The following is a 14,992-nucleotide window of genomic DNA, read 5'->3' on the forward strand; positions in this document are numbered from 1 at the left end:
CCTGTCAGACAGGAGTGGGTCCCAGGGACGGGCTACCTCCCTAACCTCTGACCCCTGTCAGACAGGAGTGGGTCCCAGGGACGGGCTACCTCCCTAACCTCTGACCCCTGTCAGACAGGAGTGGGTCCATGGGGGATCCTGTGGGAGAAACCCCAGTCCCCTCCTGACAGTAGAGCTGTCCTATAGGTAGAAGCTGTCTCCTCAGAGACCCTATTATAGAAGCCTCACAGTGTCCTATACAATGCCCTAAAATGGTTCCTACTACTGGTGGTTAAGGCCAGTAAGTCTTAAGTACTAAGATATTAATCATTGTTTTGCCTGTTGTCACGGCGATTCATTGTTCTATGTCATTTCCAATATTATGTTGACATATAAAGTGGTAGAACGTGACCAATGAATGTAGTGATGTGGATGGTTGAATACAACAATACTGCCCTCTACTGGGCAGATGTAGGCCAACTGTTTATCAAACCCAAAATGGAGTTTCCTCTTGACAAGAACAGGATAAGTGTTTTAAAATCGATAACATTCCCTTCCTTTATAACCACAATCAGGAACAGTATTAAAAAAACCATTAGAACTGACTTTATTTACAGTGTATGTATGAAGGGATCCTAATATTTACAGATTTCAGATTTCTGGACTTTACAAATATTCACAAAACTACACAGACATAAACACATATATTCCCTCATCATCATCTCTGGAAAAGAATAGAAGTAAAAAAACAGTTTTGATGGCAGAAAGACAAGGTAGTTATGGTGACAGTAGTTGAAATGGATGACAAAAAGCTGTGTGGAAGCCTTATTTTAAAAGCTGTGTGGAAGCCTTATTTTAAAAGCTGTGTGGAAGCCTTATTTTAAAAGCTGTGTGGAAGCCTTATTTTAAAAGCTGTGTGGAAGCCTTATTTCAAAGGCTGTGTGGAAGCCTTATTTTAAAAGCTGTGTGGAAGCCTTATTTTAAAAGCTGTGTGGAAGCCTTATTTTAAAAGCTGTGTGGAAGCCTTATTTTAAAAGCTGTGTGGAAGCCTTATTTTAAAAGCTGTGTGGAAGCCTTATTTCAAAGGCTGTGTGGAAGCCTTATTTTAAAAGCTGTGTGGAAGCCTTATTTCAAAAGCTGTGTGGAAGCCTTATTTCAAAAGCTGTGTGGAAGCCTTATTTCAAAAGCTGTGTGGAAGACTTATTTCAAAAGCTGTGTGGAAGCCTTATTTTAAAAGCTGTGTGGAAGCCTTATTTTAAAAGCTGTGTGGAAGCCTTATTTTAAAAGCTGTGTGGAAGCCTTATTTTAAGATGAAATGAGAGCAAACACAGTGTCCCAAATAGCACCCTATTCCCTACATAGTGCACTACTTTGGACCAGAGCCCTATCGGGTGACATTTGGGATGCAGAATATTGTAAGTTACCGTGTCCTGGTTGGCGGTGATGTTCCTATGGAGAGACAGACATGCTGAGAGTGTCTTCTTCCTGGTTGGGGTTAGGTCTAGTCTTATCAGGCAGAGACAGAGCTAGGGTTTCTTCCTGGTCGGGGTTAGGTCTGGTCCTATCAGGTAGAGACAGAGCTAGGGTCTCTTCCTGGTTGTGGTTAGGTCTGGTCCTATCAGGCAGAGACAGAGCTAGGGTTTCTTCCTGGTCGGGGTTAGGTCTGGTCCTATCAGGTAGAGACAGAGCTAGGGTCTCTTCCTGGCTGGGGTAAGGTCTGGTCCTATCAGGTAGAGACAGAGCTAGGGTTTCTTCCTGGTCGGGGTTAGGTCTGGTCCTATCAGGTAGAGACAGAGCTAGGGTCTCTTCCTGGCTGGGGTAAGGTCTGGTCCTATCAGGTAGAGACAGAGCTAGGGTTTCTTCCTGGTCGGGGTTAGATCTGGTCCTATCAGGTAGAGACAGAGCTAGGGTCTCTTCCTGGTCGGGGTTAGGTCTGGTCCTATCAGGTAGAGACAGAGCTAGGGTCTCTTCCTGGTCGGGGTTAGGTCTGGTCCTATCAGGTAGAGACAGAGCTAGGGTTTCTTCCTGGCTGGGGTTAGGTCTGGTCCTATCAGGTAGAGACAGAGCTAGGGTTTCTTCCTGGTCGGGGTTAGGTCTGGTCCTATCAGGTAGAGACAGAGCTAGGGTCTCTTCCTGGTTGTGGTTAGGTCTGGTCCTATCAGGTAGAGACAGAGCTAGGGTTTCTTCCTGGTCAGGGTTAGGTCTGGTCCTATCAGGCAGAGACAGAGCTAGGGTTTCTTCCTGGTCGGGGTTAGGTCTGGTCCTATCAGGTAGAGACAGAGCTAGGGTCTCTTCCTGGTCGGGGTTAGATCTGGTCCTATCAGGCAGAGACAGAGCTAGGGTTTCTTCCTGGTCGGGGTTAGGTCTGGTCCTATCAGGTAGAGACAGAGCTAGGGTTTCTTCCTGGTCGGGGTTAGGTCTGGTCCTATCAGGTAGAGACAGAGCTAGGGTTTCTTCCTGGTCAGGGTTAGGTCTGGTCCTATCAGGTAGAGACAGAGCTAGGGTCTCTTCCTGGTCGGGGTTAGGTCTGGTCCTATCAGGTAGAGACAGAGCTAGGGTCTCTTCCTGGCTGGGGTTAGGTCTGGTCCTATCAGGTAGAGACAGAGCTAGGGTCTCTTCCTGGTCGGGGTTAGGTCTGGTCCTATCAGGTAGAGACAGAGCTAGGGTTTCTTCCTGGTCGGGGTTAGGTCTGGTCCTATCAGGTAGAGACAGAGCTAGGGTCTCTGGGGGTGAGGAAGCAGTTCCATCTTTGCTGCTGGGTTCCGGCTCTACAAACCCACTGAAAAAAGAGACACATACTGTACAATTAAATTCAACTGCCCTGGACAGAGAATTCCAATTCAACTGCACTGGACAGAGAATTCCAATTCAACTGCACTGGACAGAGAATTCCAATTCAACTGCACTGGACAGAGAATTCCAATTCAACTGCACTGGACAGAAAAATCCAATTCAACTGCACTGGACAGAAAAACCCAATTCAACTGCACTGGACAGAGAATTCCAATTCAACTGCACTGGACAGAGAATTCCAATTCAACTGCACTGGACAGAGAATTCCAATTCAACTGCACTGGACAGAGAATTCCAATTCAACTGCACTGGACATCATATAATGTCGCCCTTTCTGTTAGGTTTGACTTTTACATACATTGTATGTGTGTGTGTGTGTGTGTGTGTGTGTGTGTGTGTGTGTGTGTGTGTGTGTGTGTGTGTGTGTGTGTGTGTGTGTGTGTGTGTGTGTGTGTGCTAATATGTGTGTGTGTGTTGTGTGTGTGTGTGTGTGTGTGTGTGTGTGTGTGTGTGTGTGTGTGTGTGTGTGTGTGTGTGTGTGTGTGTGTGTGTGTGTGTGTGCTTGTGAGGCTTACCTACCTAACAGAGTCGGAGTCACAGGACTCCTTGCGGCTGGTCTCTAACAGGTCCTCCTGGGAGTGGAAGCGTTGCAGTTTGCAGCCGCAGCGCAGCACGGCCTGGGACACAGAGTAATGGGTTCTCCCTGAGGCGCAGGCCTCTATCTGGGACACCCCCAGCTCCGACTGCAGGAAGAGGTGCAGACAGCTGTCTGACAGAAGCAGATTACTCTCCAGGGTCCTGGCATGAAATACCAATGGGCATATTAGAAAATGGAACTCTGGTACTATACCAACAGACCCATAAATGCAAATGGATATTCATGGGTATGTTGATTTGTTTAACATTAGTCAAATAGAACCTATTACAGCGTGTATTGTTCACTACAGCCTGAAAAACACAGGAAGCACAACCTAGTGCAGCAACGAGGAGGCATATGCCAATGTGTAACAAATGTTTAGTAGGCCTTTAACCCTTGAGTATAACTGTTGTTTTTCTAGTATTTTTTTACAACTATTTTTCTTGTTATTTTTGTAATGTTTGTTAGGAGGACTCACAGTTGAAGGAACTTCTGGAGACCCTTCATCCTCTCTGTGATCTGCTGGGCATTGTTCAGGCTAAAGAAAGGGTTCTTAGGTGGTAGTTCAGGTAGCTGGACCCTGGAAATGGAGACAATCAAATCAAAACACACTTAAAGGGTCAATCTGGGATTGGTACATCCATTTTCTGGACTGTTTAATTAATTATATATAGTCATTGATTCTTAAAGAATCTAAAATAATTGGCACCTTTTTTAACAACCACTAGTTAAAGACACAAGACATGTGGAAGTATTTTCATTATGTACATTTATTAAATGTGTCCCCAGCTATCTTAGGTCAATATGCTATACATATAGAGTATGCCATCCTCCTATGAATACCCACATGAGTAGGGAGTTTGTCTGTAGTTTCTGCCGGAGCCATACGAACTCACGGTACCTTCTCCTCACACAGGAGATCTTCTTAGTGAAGCAGAGACTGTTGGTCTGAGGAGAGACAACAGCAGTTTAACACTGATATTCCATCATCCGTATGAACAGGTGGAGAAAACTAAAACGGACCCTTACCTTAACCATAGCCTTAACCTAAATTGAACCAATTCGGAAATGAAATATTGGTTTGCACGTCAGCCACATCCCCTTTGTTTTCCCCCATTGTCTCAGGACATCATACTTACATGTATACAGATTTCATAGTCCATGTGGGCATGCCAGAAGTCATTCTTCTGAATCCGAGGATCCCGAACCCAGACACTGATAAACTGCTCCATGGAGAGGAGAGGAGAGAGACTGAGGAGGTAAGGAGAGAGACTGAGCCACACTTAACTAAACTGTGGATGAGAAGTGAGAATGGACGGTCTGAGGCAAAGATGGAAGTTTTACAGGGCAGAAATACAGGAAGTGCAATCATTGACTCACTCCAACTCTAGACATGTAGGATCTTAATTTGATCATTCTTTTGTTGCTGAGCATTGTCCTCCACAGCAGGAAATGCAAACGTGTAGTGTATTTGAGTTTTAAAAAGGCTTCTAAATTTAGCAATTTCCTATTTGAAATGTCAGACTTGATTTGCCCTAACAACAAATTTATCAATCCCTACAAAACTGTCCATTCATTATAATCCACATAATAATTCACATTTCCTGTTCTGCAGGATTATTTTCCTGCTGTAGAAAACTAGCTCAAATGAAGATCCTACATCTGTTTATCAGAAAACCCTGTGCCTTTTACAGGTTGGTCCAGTTTATTTACTGTACCGCAGAGTGAAAGCAGAAGTAGTGCTGATCTCTCTCTCTTACACCATCTGATTTGTGATTTACAGTATGTTTTCAGGAGGAATGAAACATCTTTAGATCTGTAGATTTCTACCCACAGTACTATCCAGCTAGTTCAACCTACTGAAGCAGGAAGAGACCCCCACACCAACCCTCACTGGGCAACATTACCCACAGTACTATCCAGCTAGTTCAACCTACTGAAGCAGGAAGAGACCCCCACAGTACTATCCAGCTAGTTCAACCTACTGAAACAGGAAGAGACCCCCACACCAACCCTCACTGGGCAACATTACCCACAGTACTATCCAGCTAGTTCAACCTACTGAAGCAGGAAGAGACCCCCACAGTACTATCCAGCTAGTTCAACCTACTGAAGCAGGAAGAGACCCCCACAGTACTATCCAGCTAGTTCAACCTACTGAAGCAGGAAGAGACCCCCACAGTACTATCCAGCTAGTTCAACCTACTGAAGCAGGAAGAGACCCCCACAGTACTATCCAGCTAGTTCAACCTACTGAAGCAGGAAGAGACCCCCACAGTACTATCCAGCTAGTTCAACCTACTGAAGCAGGAAGAGACCCCCACACCAACCCTCACTGGGCAACATTACCCACAGTACTATTACATGATACACTGAAAACGATATCTAAAACCTCAGACACACATATACTTCCCATGGAATTGATTGATAAAAGACTCCAGTCGTACCTGGAACACAAGGTTGTTAATCACTTCTCTCATTCTTCAAGTTCAGATCCCGATCAGATCACATCCACAGCGGACTGGGGAATGAATGAACGTTACACTCTGAGAGAACAGCTGATCCTTGTCCTCTTTATTATGGACAAACAGGTCTGAAGGTATCCAAACAGTCACAGGAGAGAGGATTGAGGGACACCTTGTGCTGCTTCCATAAACCTCTGATATAAAACATCTTATTGTGTACCATATAAGGTAACGGAGACGTTCTGTCTGTATTTGTTGTTGTTCTGTTGGACCGTCTGACCTGGAAGTACCTAATAAAACACTATACAACCCTAGGATCAGGATAGTAACTACAATGACCATGATAGAACCACTGCTCTGTTCTCTAGTAAAACAGTGTGTAGTAACCAACACTGTCTTTACCTCCTGACCTGGATGACAATTGCAATGTCACTGTGTGTTTATATGTGACACTGCAATGCTCGTTCTGCTGAGCTTCCTCGTTTGAATCCCATTTCAGAGTACTTGAGCACACCTGGAAGTCACAGGTGTGTTGGTGTGTATCAACATAGTACAAATACAACTGTCATGTCTCTATGGCTGTATCTCTTTCTCTGGTCATCAAATCTACTGAACAAGGTGTTACTGTAGCTTATAAGGTACCATCTTGTTAAGGTACAATCAACAATATTTGCTGCTGTACAATGGTCATTCAATGAATGATATATTATCATTAATTCTTGAAGAATATAATTTATAAATGCAGTCTTTGTACAACTGTCCCAAAGCGTGATTGTTTTACTCTGTTGTCATTGAGTCTTTGTTAATGTGAATAATGTGAGAAACAGAACATTAAAGGTTCACAGGGTGACAGCTAGCTTTATTCACAGACACTTCACAGATCAAAGGTCAACAGGTACACTAACTTAGTCAGTCAGAGGCAGCTCAGAACTAAAGGTTCAACAGAATGGCAGTCTCAAATGGCAGACCATTCCCTATATAGTGCACTACAAAGGAAGTAGGGTACCGTTTGGGATACAGACATTGTCCCATAACATTCCAGTCATGGGAGAGGTGCACAATGAATACAGTGTCAGTCATTTTTGTGTAGGGACTAGAGTTTGTCCTGAACATATATAACTCTGGGACCCTTAACAAAACAATGATTTATCAGTAACAAATATAGGTTGGTGGATAAATATTTGGTTAAGAGTAGCTGAGAACAATCAGTGACTGGATAGAATTAACATAATCACATCAGATATACTTTTTTCATATGACGTCACATTTTGATCAGAGTAACTCATCAAATCCCCATGGTCACTTATAAAACCCTTGGTTATGTTCTAGATTAAACAGCATACCGTCTACTATCATGTTCTACATTAACCAGCATACCGTCTACTATCATGTTCTACATTAAACAGCATACCGTCTACTATCATGTTCTACATTAAACAGCATACCGTCTACTATCATGTTCTACATTAAACAGCATACTGTCTACTATCATGTTCTACATTAAACAGCATACCGTCTACTATCATGTTCTACATTAAACAGCATACCGTCTACTATCATGTTCTACATTAAACAGCATACCGTCTACTATCATTCAACACTTTTCTACATTTGTCAGTAAACTAAACGTAACACATTTATCAACTATGATTCACACACACAAAAAAAGTACAATTTCAAGGATTGTGGCAAAAAGTAAATGGGGCAGATATCATATTAGGTGGCCAGTAGTTATCTACTGAGTAACGCGCAGTGAACCCAATACTATACAATATTACTATAGTTAATAAAACAGACATCTCACAGTGAACCCATTACTATACAATATTACTATAGTTAATAAAACAACAGACATCTCACAGTGAACCCAATACTATACAATATTACTATAGTTAATAAAACAGACATCTCACAGTGAACCCATTACTATACAATATTACTATAGTTAATAAAACAACAGACATCTCACAGTGAACCCAATACTATACAATATTACTATAGTTAATAAAACAACAGACATCTCACAGTGGGAGAGCCGGAGGGAGAGCCGGAGGGAGAGCCTCGTGGCCAAGGTGCCCCAGAGCCAGAAGATACAACAAACTAAATCTAGTACTAAACTCCAATACAATCACATGGGCTTCTACGACCACAGTATCAGTAGTCAAAGTCAAACAGAACACAGTGTCCACAGTGATTCAGTCTGCTGCAGTACATGAAGACACTGGGAAAGGAATGCTAAGGGTTAGTTCCAACTCTTCAAACGTAGTGTACACACATCCAGTCACTTTAAGTGCTGGATCACAAACAACAAAGGCATGTAATCCAGAGATACTCGCACACTTCGTCAGGCTTCGACAAAGAGCTGGGGTTGAAATGTTCTACAATAGACTGGGGGAGCATTCATCAGTGTGAACCGGCTGTCTGCCATCATTTCATTAGTTTCAACTCAATCAGAGCCACAGAGAGAGATAGACGTCTCTATGAATGGTTCTGAACTCCACCACACGCTGCACTACATCCCTAAAGGCATTGTGACCTCACCCAGCACCACAGGAAGCAGGAAGAGGCCCAGCCAACCCCGTAGAGGGCTTTTACACCTGCCACCATGACTCAGTCTACCTGCAGCAGGACATGGTTTCACACACTGTGACTTTAATGTCAGCTGAAGGAGGACCTTGGTCCGCTGGAGGACAAATTAACCTATGAGATGCCTACAGATGCTTGTCAGTTCACATCCATACTTGTGTACTCACATGCACACACACACTCTACGACACACACACACACCCTTCACTGGTCCTCGTCCCCAGAGTGCCAGGTGAGTTTGTCCTCGTAAAAGGCTACAACCACCTCAGGATACCTGGCGCTGGCCTCCCTGGCTGACAGCAGGGCCACCTCGTCACGGTTCTTCCTGTACAGACACACAGGGATACAAGCCATGATTACAATCATTATACCGTCCCTATGACATATTATTACATAGATAATATCTTTACACATGTAAAGAGAGAGGGAGACTACAACAGGGGGGTAAAGTCCACGTCTTTCTGTTTGTCAGAGCACATCATTATAACTACTTTGGTGCTGTTGCACAATCAAAAGTCTTTACCAGAAATGACTAGTATGTTTGAGGAATGTAGCTAGTCTGTTGCTGCCTGGCATACAGTCAGGAAGACAAGAGGAACCAGTTGTGTGACAGAGAGTTTTTATTCTAAAAACAACGGACAACATCTGCCAACCTTGGAATGTTGGTGTTAGTTGCAGTCTGTTGTGGCAGTATGGAAGCGATTAACTGTACCATTTGATGAGGAACATGAGTTCTCCATGTCTGTCTGTGGAGCCGATGATGCGTTCAGCTTCCAGGGGGCACGTGAGGGCAGTGGGAGAATCTGACTCCCGGTCAGCTGGTTCCTGGAGGTCATTATGTCTCTGCTCACTGTACACCTGCTGGGAGGACAACACAACACAGCTGACCAGTCAGAGAGATCTCCTGTTGTGATGAGTTAGAGGAGCATTAGAACACAACAGACCAGTCAGAGAGATCTCCTGTTGTGATGAGTTAGAGGAGCATTAGAACACAACAGACCAGTCAGAGAGATCTCCTGTTGTGATGAGTTAGAGGAGCATTAGAACACAACAGACCAGTCAGAGAGATCTCCTGTTGTGATGAGTTAGAGGAGCATTAGAACACAACAGACCAGTCAGAGAGATCTCCTGTTGTGATGAGTTAGAGGAGCATTAGAACACAACAGACCAGTCAGAGAGATCTCCTGTTGTGATGAGTTAGAGGAGCATTAGAACACAACAGACCAGTCAGAGAGATCTCCTGTTGTGATGAGTTAGAGGAGCATTAGAACACAACAGACCAGTCAGAGAGATCTCCTGTTGTGATGAGTTAGAGGAGCATTAGAACACAACAGACCAGTCAGAGAGATCTCCTGTTGTGATGAGTTAGAGGAGCATTAGAACACAACAGACCAGTCAGAGAGATCTCCTGTTGTGATGAGTTAGAGGAGCATTAGAACACAACAGACCAGTCAGAGAGATCTCCTGTTGTGATGAGTTAGAGGAGCATTAGAACACAACAGACCAGTCAGAGAGATCTCCTGTTGTGATGAGTTAGAGGAGCATTAGAACACAACAGACCAGTCAGAGAGATCTCCTGTTGTGATGAGTTAGAGGAGCATTATAATCAAGGCAACGACTCAACGACTCTCCCCGTCTCCATATTTAATAGAGATAAGCGACACTGTACATGCTGAACAAAGATGTTTTGCTCAGGTGTTATAGACATTTTGTTTGTAATTTAGTCAAAGGGTTGTTGAATCACTCTATAGTACTATGTGGAAGCTCAGTGCCAGGCATGGAAAGTGGAAACATTGACTCCAAGGGAACAATGAAACATGTGTATATCTGGAGCAGAATGTCTGGATATCATTCTGGAATTAGAATGCCTCCTTCCTGGTTCTATTCCTATATCAGTCTGCTGAGGTAACTGTTCCACATTACTGTGGAGCTTTTATCATAATATAACAAATTCTTATTCTATTCCATGATCATATAGTAATAGACCTACATACACACACTGATCTACAGACCAGTCTTCTACTGACATTAATAAACACACTGATCTACAGACCAGTCTTCTACTGACATTAATAAACACACTGATCTACAGACCAGTCTTCTATTGACATTAATAAACACACTGATCTACAGACCAGTCTTCTACTGACATTAATAAACACACTGATCTACAGACCAGTCTTCTATTGACATTAATAAACACACTGATCTACAGACCAGTCTTCTATTGACATTAATAAACACACTGATCTACAGACCAGTCTTCTATTGACATTAATAAACACACTGATCTACAGACCAGTCTTCTATTGACATTAATAAACACACTGATCTACAGACCAGTCTTCTACTGACATTAATAAACACACTGATCTACAGACCAGTCTTCTATTGACATTAATAAACACACTGATCTACAGACCAGTCTTCTACTGACATTAATAAACACACTGATCTACAGACCAGTCTTCTATTGACATTAATAAACACACTGATCTACAGACCAGTCTTCTATTGACATTAATAAACACACTGATCTACAGACCAGTCTTCTATTGACATTAATAAACACACTGATCTACAGACCAGTCTTCTATTGATATTAATAAACACACTGATCTACAGACCAGTCTTCTACTGACATTAATAAACACACTGATCTACAGACCAGTCTTCTATTGACATTAATAAACACACTGATCTACAGACCAGTCTTCTATTGACATTAATAAACACACTGATCTACAGACCAGTCTTCTATTGACATTAATAAACACACTGATCTACAGACCAGTCTTCTATTGACATTAATAAACACACTGATCTACAGACCAGTCTTCTACTGACATTAATAAACACACTGATCTACAGACCAGTCTTCTACTGACATTAATAAACACACTGATCTACAGACCAGTCTTCTATTGACATTAATAAACACACTGATCTACAGACCAGTCTTCTATTGACATTAATAAACACACTGATCTACAGACCAGTCTTCTATTGACATTAATAAACACACTGATCTACAGACCAGTCTTCTATTGACATTAATAAACACACTGATCTACAGACCAGTCTTCTATTGACATTAATAAACACACTGATCTACAGACCAGTCTTCTACTGACATTAATAAACACACTGATCTACAGACCAGTCTTCTATTGACATTAATAAACACACTGATCTACAGACCAGTCTTCTATTGACATTAATAAACACACTGATCTACAGACCAGTCTTCTATTGACATTAATAAACACACTGATCTACAGACCAGTCTTCTATTGACATTAATAAACACACTGATCTACAGACCAGTCTTCTATTGACATTAATAAACACACTGATCTACAGACCAGTCTTCTATTGACATTAATAAACACACTGATCTACAGACCAGTCTTCTATTGACATTAATAAACACACTGATCTACAGACCAGTCTTCTATTGACATTAATAAACACACTGATCTACAGACCAGTCTTCTATTGACATTAATAAACACACTGATCTACAGACCAGTCTTCTATTGACATTAATAAACACACGGATCTACAGACCAGTCTTCTATTGACATTAATAAACACACTGATCTACAGACCAGTCTTCTACTGACATTAATAAACACACTGATCTACAGACCAGTCTTCTATTGACATTAATAAACACACTGATCTACAGACCAGTCTTCTATTGACATTAATAAACACACTGATCTACAGACCAGTCTTCTATTGACATTAATAAACAAGGATCTGATGTAGCCGACCTGTCTGTCATCCCAGATCTCAGTCACTCCGTCATCCCAGATCTCAGTCACTCCGTCATCCCAGATCTCAGTCACTCCGTCATCCCAGATCTCAGTCACTCCGTCATCTCAGATCTGTCACTCCGTCATCCCAGACCTCAGTCACTCCGTCATCCCAGATCTCAGTCACTCCGTCATCTCAGATCTGTCACTCTGTCATCCCAGATCTCAGTCACTCCGTCATCCCAGATCTCAGCCACTCCGTCATCCTAGATCTCAGTCACTCTGTCATCCCAGATCTCAGCCACTCCGTCATCCCAGATCTCAGCCACTCCGTCATCCCAGATCTCAGCCACTCCGTCATCCCAGATCTCAGTCACTCCGTCATCCCAGATCTCAGTCACTCCGTCATCCCAGATCTCAGCCACTCCGTCATCCTAGATCTCAGTCACTCTGTCATCCCAGATCTCAGTCCCTCCGTCATCCCAGATCTCAGTCCCTCCGTCATCCCAGATCTCAGTCCCTCCGTCATCCCAGATCTCAGCCACTCACAATCTCAGTCTCCTGTTCTGCCAGTTCCTCTTTGGGGACTAGCTCTGGTTCCACCGACTGTAGGTTCTCTTCCTCAACCTGATTCTCTCCAGACAAACAGAGGTTTCTCAGGAACTCTTCTATCAGTTCAGGACAGACCAAGTTGTCCTCCGGTTCCCAGGTGTTGTCAGCACTAGAGGCAGAAACAGTGTGAGTGTGTCTATGTACAGCAAGATTTTAATATTAGCCACTGAAGACATGAATGGAATTCATAGACAACTATTTTTAACTAGTTTAGGATACTACTGTATATGTCCCAAATGGCCCCCTATTCCTTATACAGTGCACTAGTGTGTAATTATGTTCAAGAGTAGTGCGTTAGGGAATATGGTGCCATTTGGGAGGCACCATGGTCTATTCAACTGTGTTGAAATGCTCTCCTTACTCAGTGAATCCTTTCCACTTCAGATAGTACTCTACTCTTCCATTGGAGACCCTTCGATGGATGATCTTCTCAACCACAAACTCCTGGACGACTGGTGGTGTTGTTGTTGATAGTGTTGTTGTTGTTAATGGTGTTGGTGTTATTATTGTTGCGGTTATTGTTTCTGCCTTTCTCTGTTTCACATTCTGCTTTTTTCTCATTCTAACCTGCAGGGGGAAAATATATACTTCAAGTTAAGTGTAACTCAGAAAAATATAATTCAGAAAAATGTAGTAGCCTATTTCATTGTGTATTGTGAAGAGGCTATGACTGTATTCACTCCTCATCAGAAATATTATGTAAAATCTTTCACGCAACGTTATTACAATGTAACGCGAGCACAATATCTAGGTCCAGACAGAATATCGTCGTCATTATTATCATCACCATGTGGTTACATTGTAACGTCTAGCAGCCCCGGGTCAAGGGGAAATAAACGGATAGGCTAGCGCATCGCCGTTCTACGCGCGTTCTGTACACAACTATTACTATTTACAAAACAAATGTTTACTGCGGACTCGCCGGTGAAATGACTAGAGGCTGTAACACTGCGGACTGCAGTCACTGACAAACATACACAAACTAGACTTAACAGTACATTCATGTATCGTATGATTAACGCTAACGTAGACTAGGCTACATATCGAAGGCTATTACTAATAAACACGTACGCTTTCAGTCCAACTTTGGCGGTGACAGAAATACGCTACGATGTAGCATACGCTGGAGCACGCTGATACAAAAACAACGGAATGTGTCCAGTGGTTCGTTAGATGCGTAGCCAAATGCAACAATGTTCCAGTGTCTTTACAAAAACTTTTCATGAATGAGTTAAATAAAGATGGCCGGGTTGGGAGCTCGGAGGAAGTGGTTGCCAAGGGAAGAGGTCAAGTCAGAAAAAACGGGAGGAGACGACGGGACATCCGCCAATCACAGACCGATCCGCTTGTCCGCTCTGTCTACAGTGGGAATTCGCTTGGGTTTACTACTGTGTCATTTAATAGTAGGATTTGGCGATACGCTCGGCTATAATGATGATTGTTGATAGCCGACGGGCATGAGGGAGAGAAGTTGCCTACGCTGTTAAAATAAAGTGTTTTGTAACACTAAAACTAGTGGGAACTGAGCTGCCACCATCGTTAAGGAGACGAAACCTTAACTTTGCTGGAGTTTTGAAACGCATGGGTGTAAGGGGTTATGAGACAGATTTAAGGTGTAGCCTACTGAAACATTCAACCTAAGGTGTTCTGAAACATGACGTGGTGTGTTGTAACGCCACATAGTCAAGCGTTGTGGAACACCTTGCCAGAGACTGGGAGTACTAACCAGGAAAAGGTTGAAAACACTATTATGATGTTTCGAGGCCTGTTTCATGCAGAATTAGATCCCTTATCTGTTGGTGTGGTTTCCTCTCTGTAAAGTTCCTAAACACTATCATTGTGTTTCGAATCCTGTCTAGTGCAGAATTAGAACACTTCTGGAGTTTTCAAATTCTGTAAATGGGAGTCCGTCCTCATTGTGTATTCCCTGCTGTTATACGGTCTGCTGAAAAACTCCTCATAGGTCATTCCAAAAGGTCAAATGTATGGTATTATGCTCAAACGAAAGATATGATAAAATATAGTTTTGTGAAAATACAAATTAATCCGTTTGTCCAGGATAGTAATTAATGACTACAAAATAAATGTTTTCAAGACCTGATTTTGAAGCTTAATATTTTCTTTGCAAATGATCAAATGACAACAAAACATGAACAGGT

At 42.6% G+C, this 14,992-nt stretch overlaps 2 protein-coding genes across 5 annotated transcripts; both read right to left on the bottom strand.

Moving 5' to 3' along the window:
* Positions 1–562: 562 nt before the first annotated feature.
* Positions 563–6,027, bottom strand: LOC106599196 (uncharacterized). Of its 2 annotated transcripts, none has more exons than XM_082975829.1 (6): positions 5,857–6,027; positions 4,549–4,632; positions 4,257–4,357; positions 3,888–3,989; positions 3,352–3,570; positions 563–2,758 (listed from the first exon to the last, which is right to left on the bottom strand). In XM_082975829.1, the coding sequence occupies exons 1-6, from the start codon at positions 5,887–5,889 to the stop codon at positions 1,429–1,431; spliced, it is 1,869 nt and encodes a 622-aa protein (XP_082831955.1). In that variant the 5' UTR covers positions 5,890–6,027; the 3' UTR covers positions 563–1,428. The 2 variants fall into 2 exon arrangements, with proteins under 2 accessions (XP_082831955.1, XP_082831956.1); XM_082975830.1 differs by having other exon boundaries at positions 4,549–4,660; positions 5,857–6,022.
* A 678-nt stretch (positions 6,028–6,705) lies between these two features.
* Positions 6,706–14,112, bottom strand: LOC145879590 (chromobox protein homolog 3). 3 transcript variants are annotated; one of them, XM_082975833.1, is made up of 6 exons: positions 13,905–14,112; positions 13,195–13,400; positions 12,771–12,942; positions 9,173–9,321; positions 8,662–8,785; positions 6,706–8,095 (listed from the first exon to the last, which is right to left on the bottom strand). In XM_082975833.1, the coding sequence occupies exons 1-5, from the start codon at positions 14,055–14,057 to the stop codon at positions 8,665–8,667; spliced, it is 801 nt and encodes a 266-aa protein (XP_082831959.1). In that variant the 5' UTR covers positions 14,058–14,112; the 3' UTR covers positions 6,706–8,095; positions 8,662–8,664. The 3 variants fall into 3 exon arrangements, with proteins under 3 accessions (XP_082831959.1, XP_082831960.1, XP_082831958.1); XM_082975834.1 differs by having other exon boundaries at positions 6,706–8,785; positions 9,173–9,318; XM_082975832.1 differs by having other exon boundaries at positions 6,706–8,785.
* Between the last annotated feature and the right edge of the window lie 880 nt (positions 14,113–14,992).

Source organism: Salmo salar, chromosome 05, assembly GCF_965601325.2.
Source record: "Salmo salar chromosome 05, fSalSal1, whole genome shotgun sequence".
Lineage (NCBI taxonomy): Eukaryota > Metazoa > Chordata > Actinopteri > Salmoniformes > Salmonidae > Salmo > Salmo salar.

Bases quoted from the DNA above. Each gene is read 5' to 3' on its own strand.
- LOC145879590 (XM_082975833.1), bottom strand. From the start codon at position 14,057: ATGAAAAGTTTTTGTAAAGACACTGGAACATTGTTGCATTTGGCTACG. The intron at 9,322-12,770 runs GTGAGTGGCTGA...TTGTCCTCCCAG, and splicing joins CAGAACAGGAGACTGAGATT to CAGGTGTACAGTGAGCAGAG. The intron at 8,786-9,172 runs GTACAGTTAATC...GTGTCTGTACAG, and splicing joins CTCATGTTCCTCATCAAATG to GAAGAACCGTGACGAGGTGG.
- LOC106599196 (XM_082975829.1), bottom strand. From the start codon at position 5,889: ATGAGAGAAGTGATTAACAACCTTGTGTTCCAG. The intron at 3,571-3,887 runs GTGAGTCCTCCT...ATTTCATGCCAG, and splicing joins CTCCAGAAGTTCCTTCAACT to GACCCTGGAGAGTAATCTGC. The intron at 2,759-3,351 runs GTAGGTAAGCCT...CTCTTTTTTCAG, and splicing joins TGTGACTCCGACTCTGTTAG to TGGGTTTGTAGAGCCGGAAC.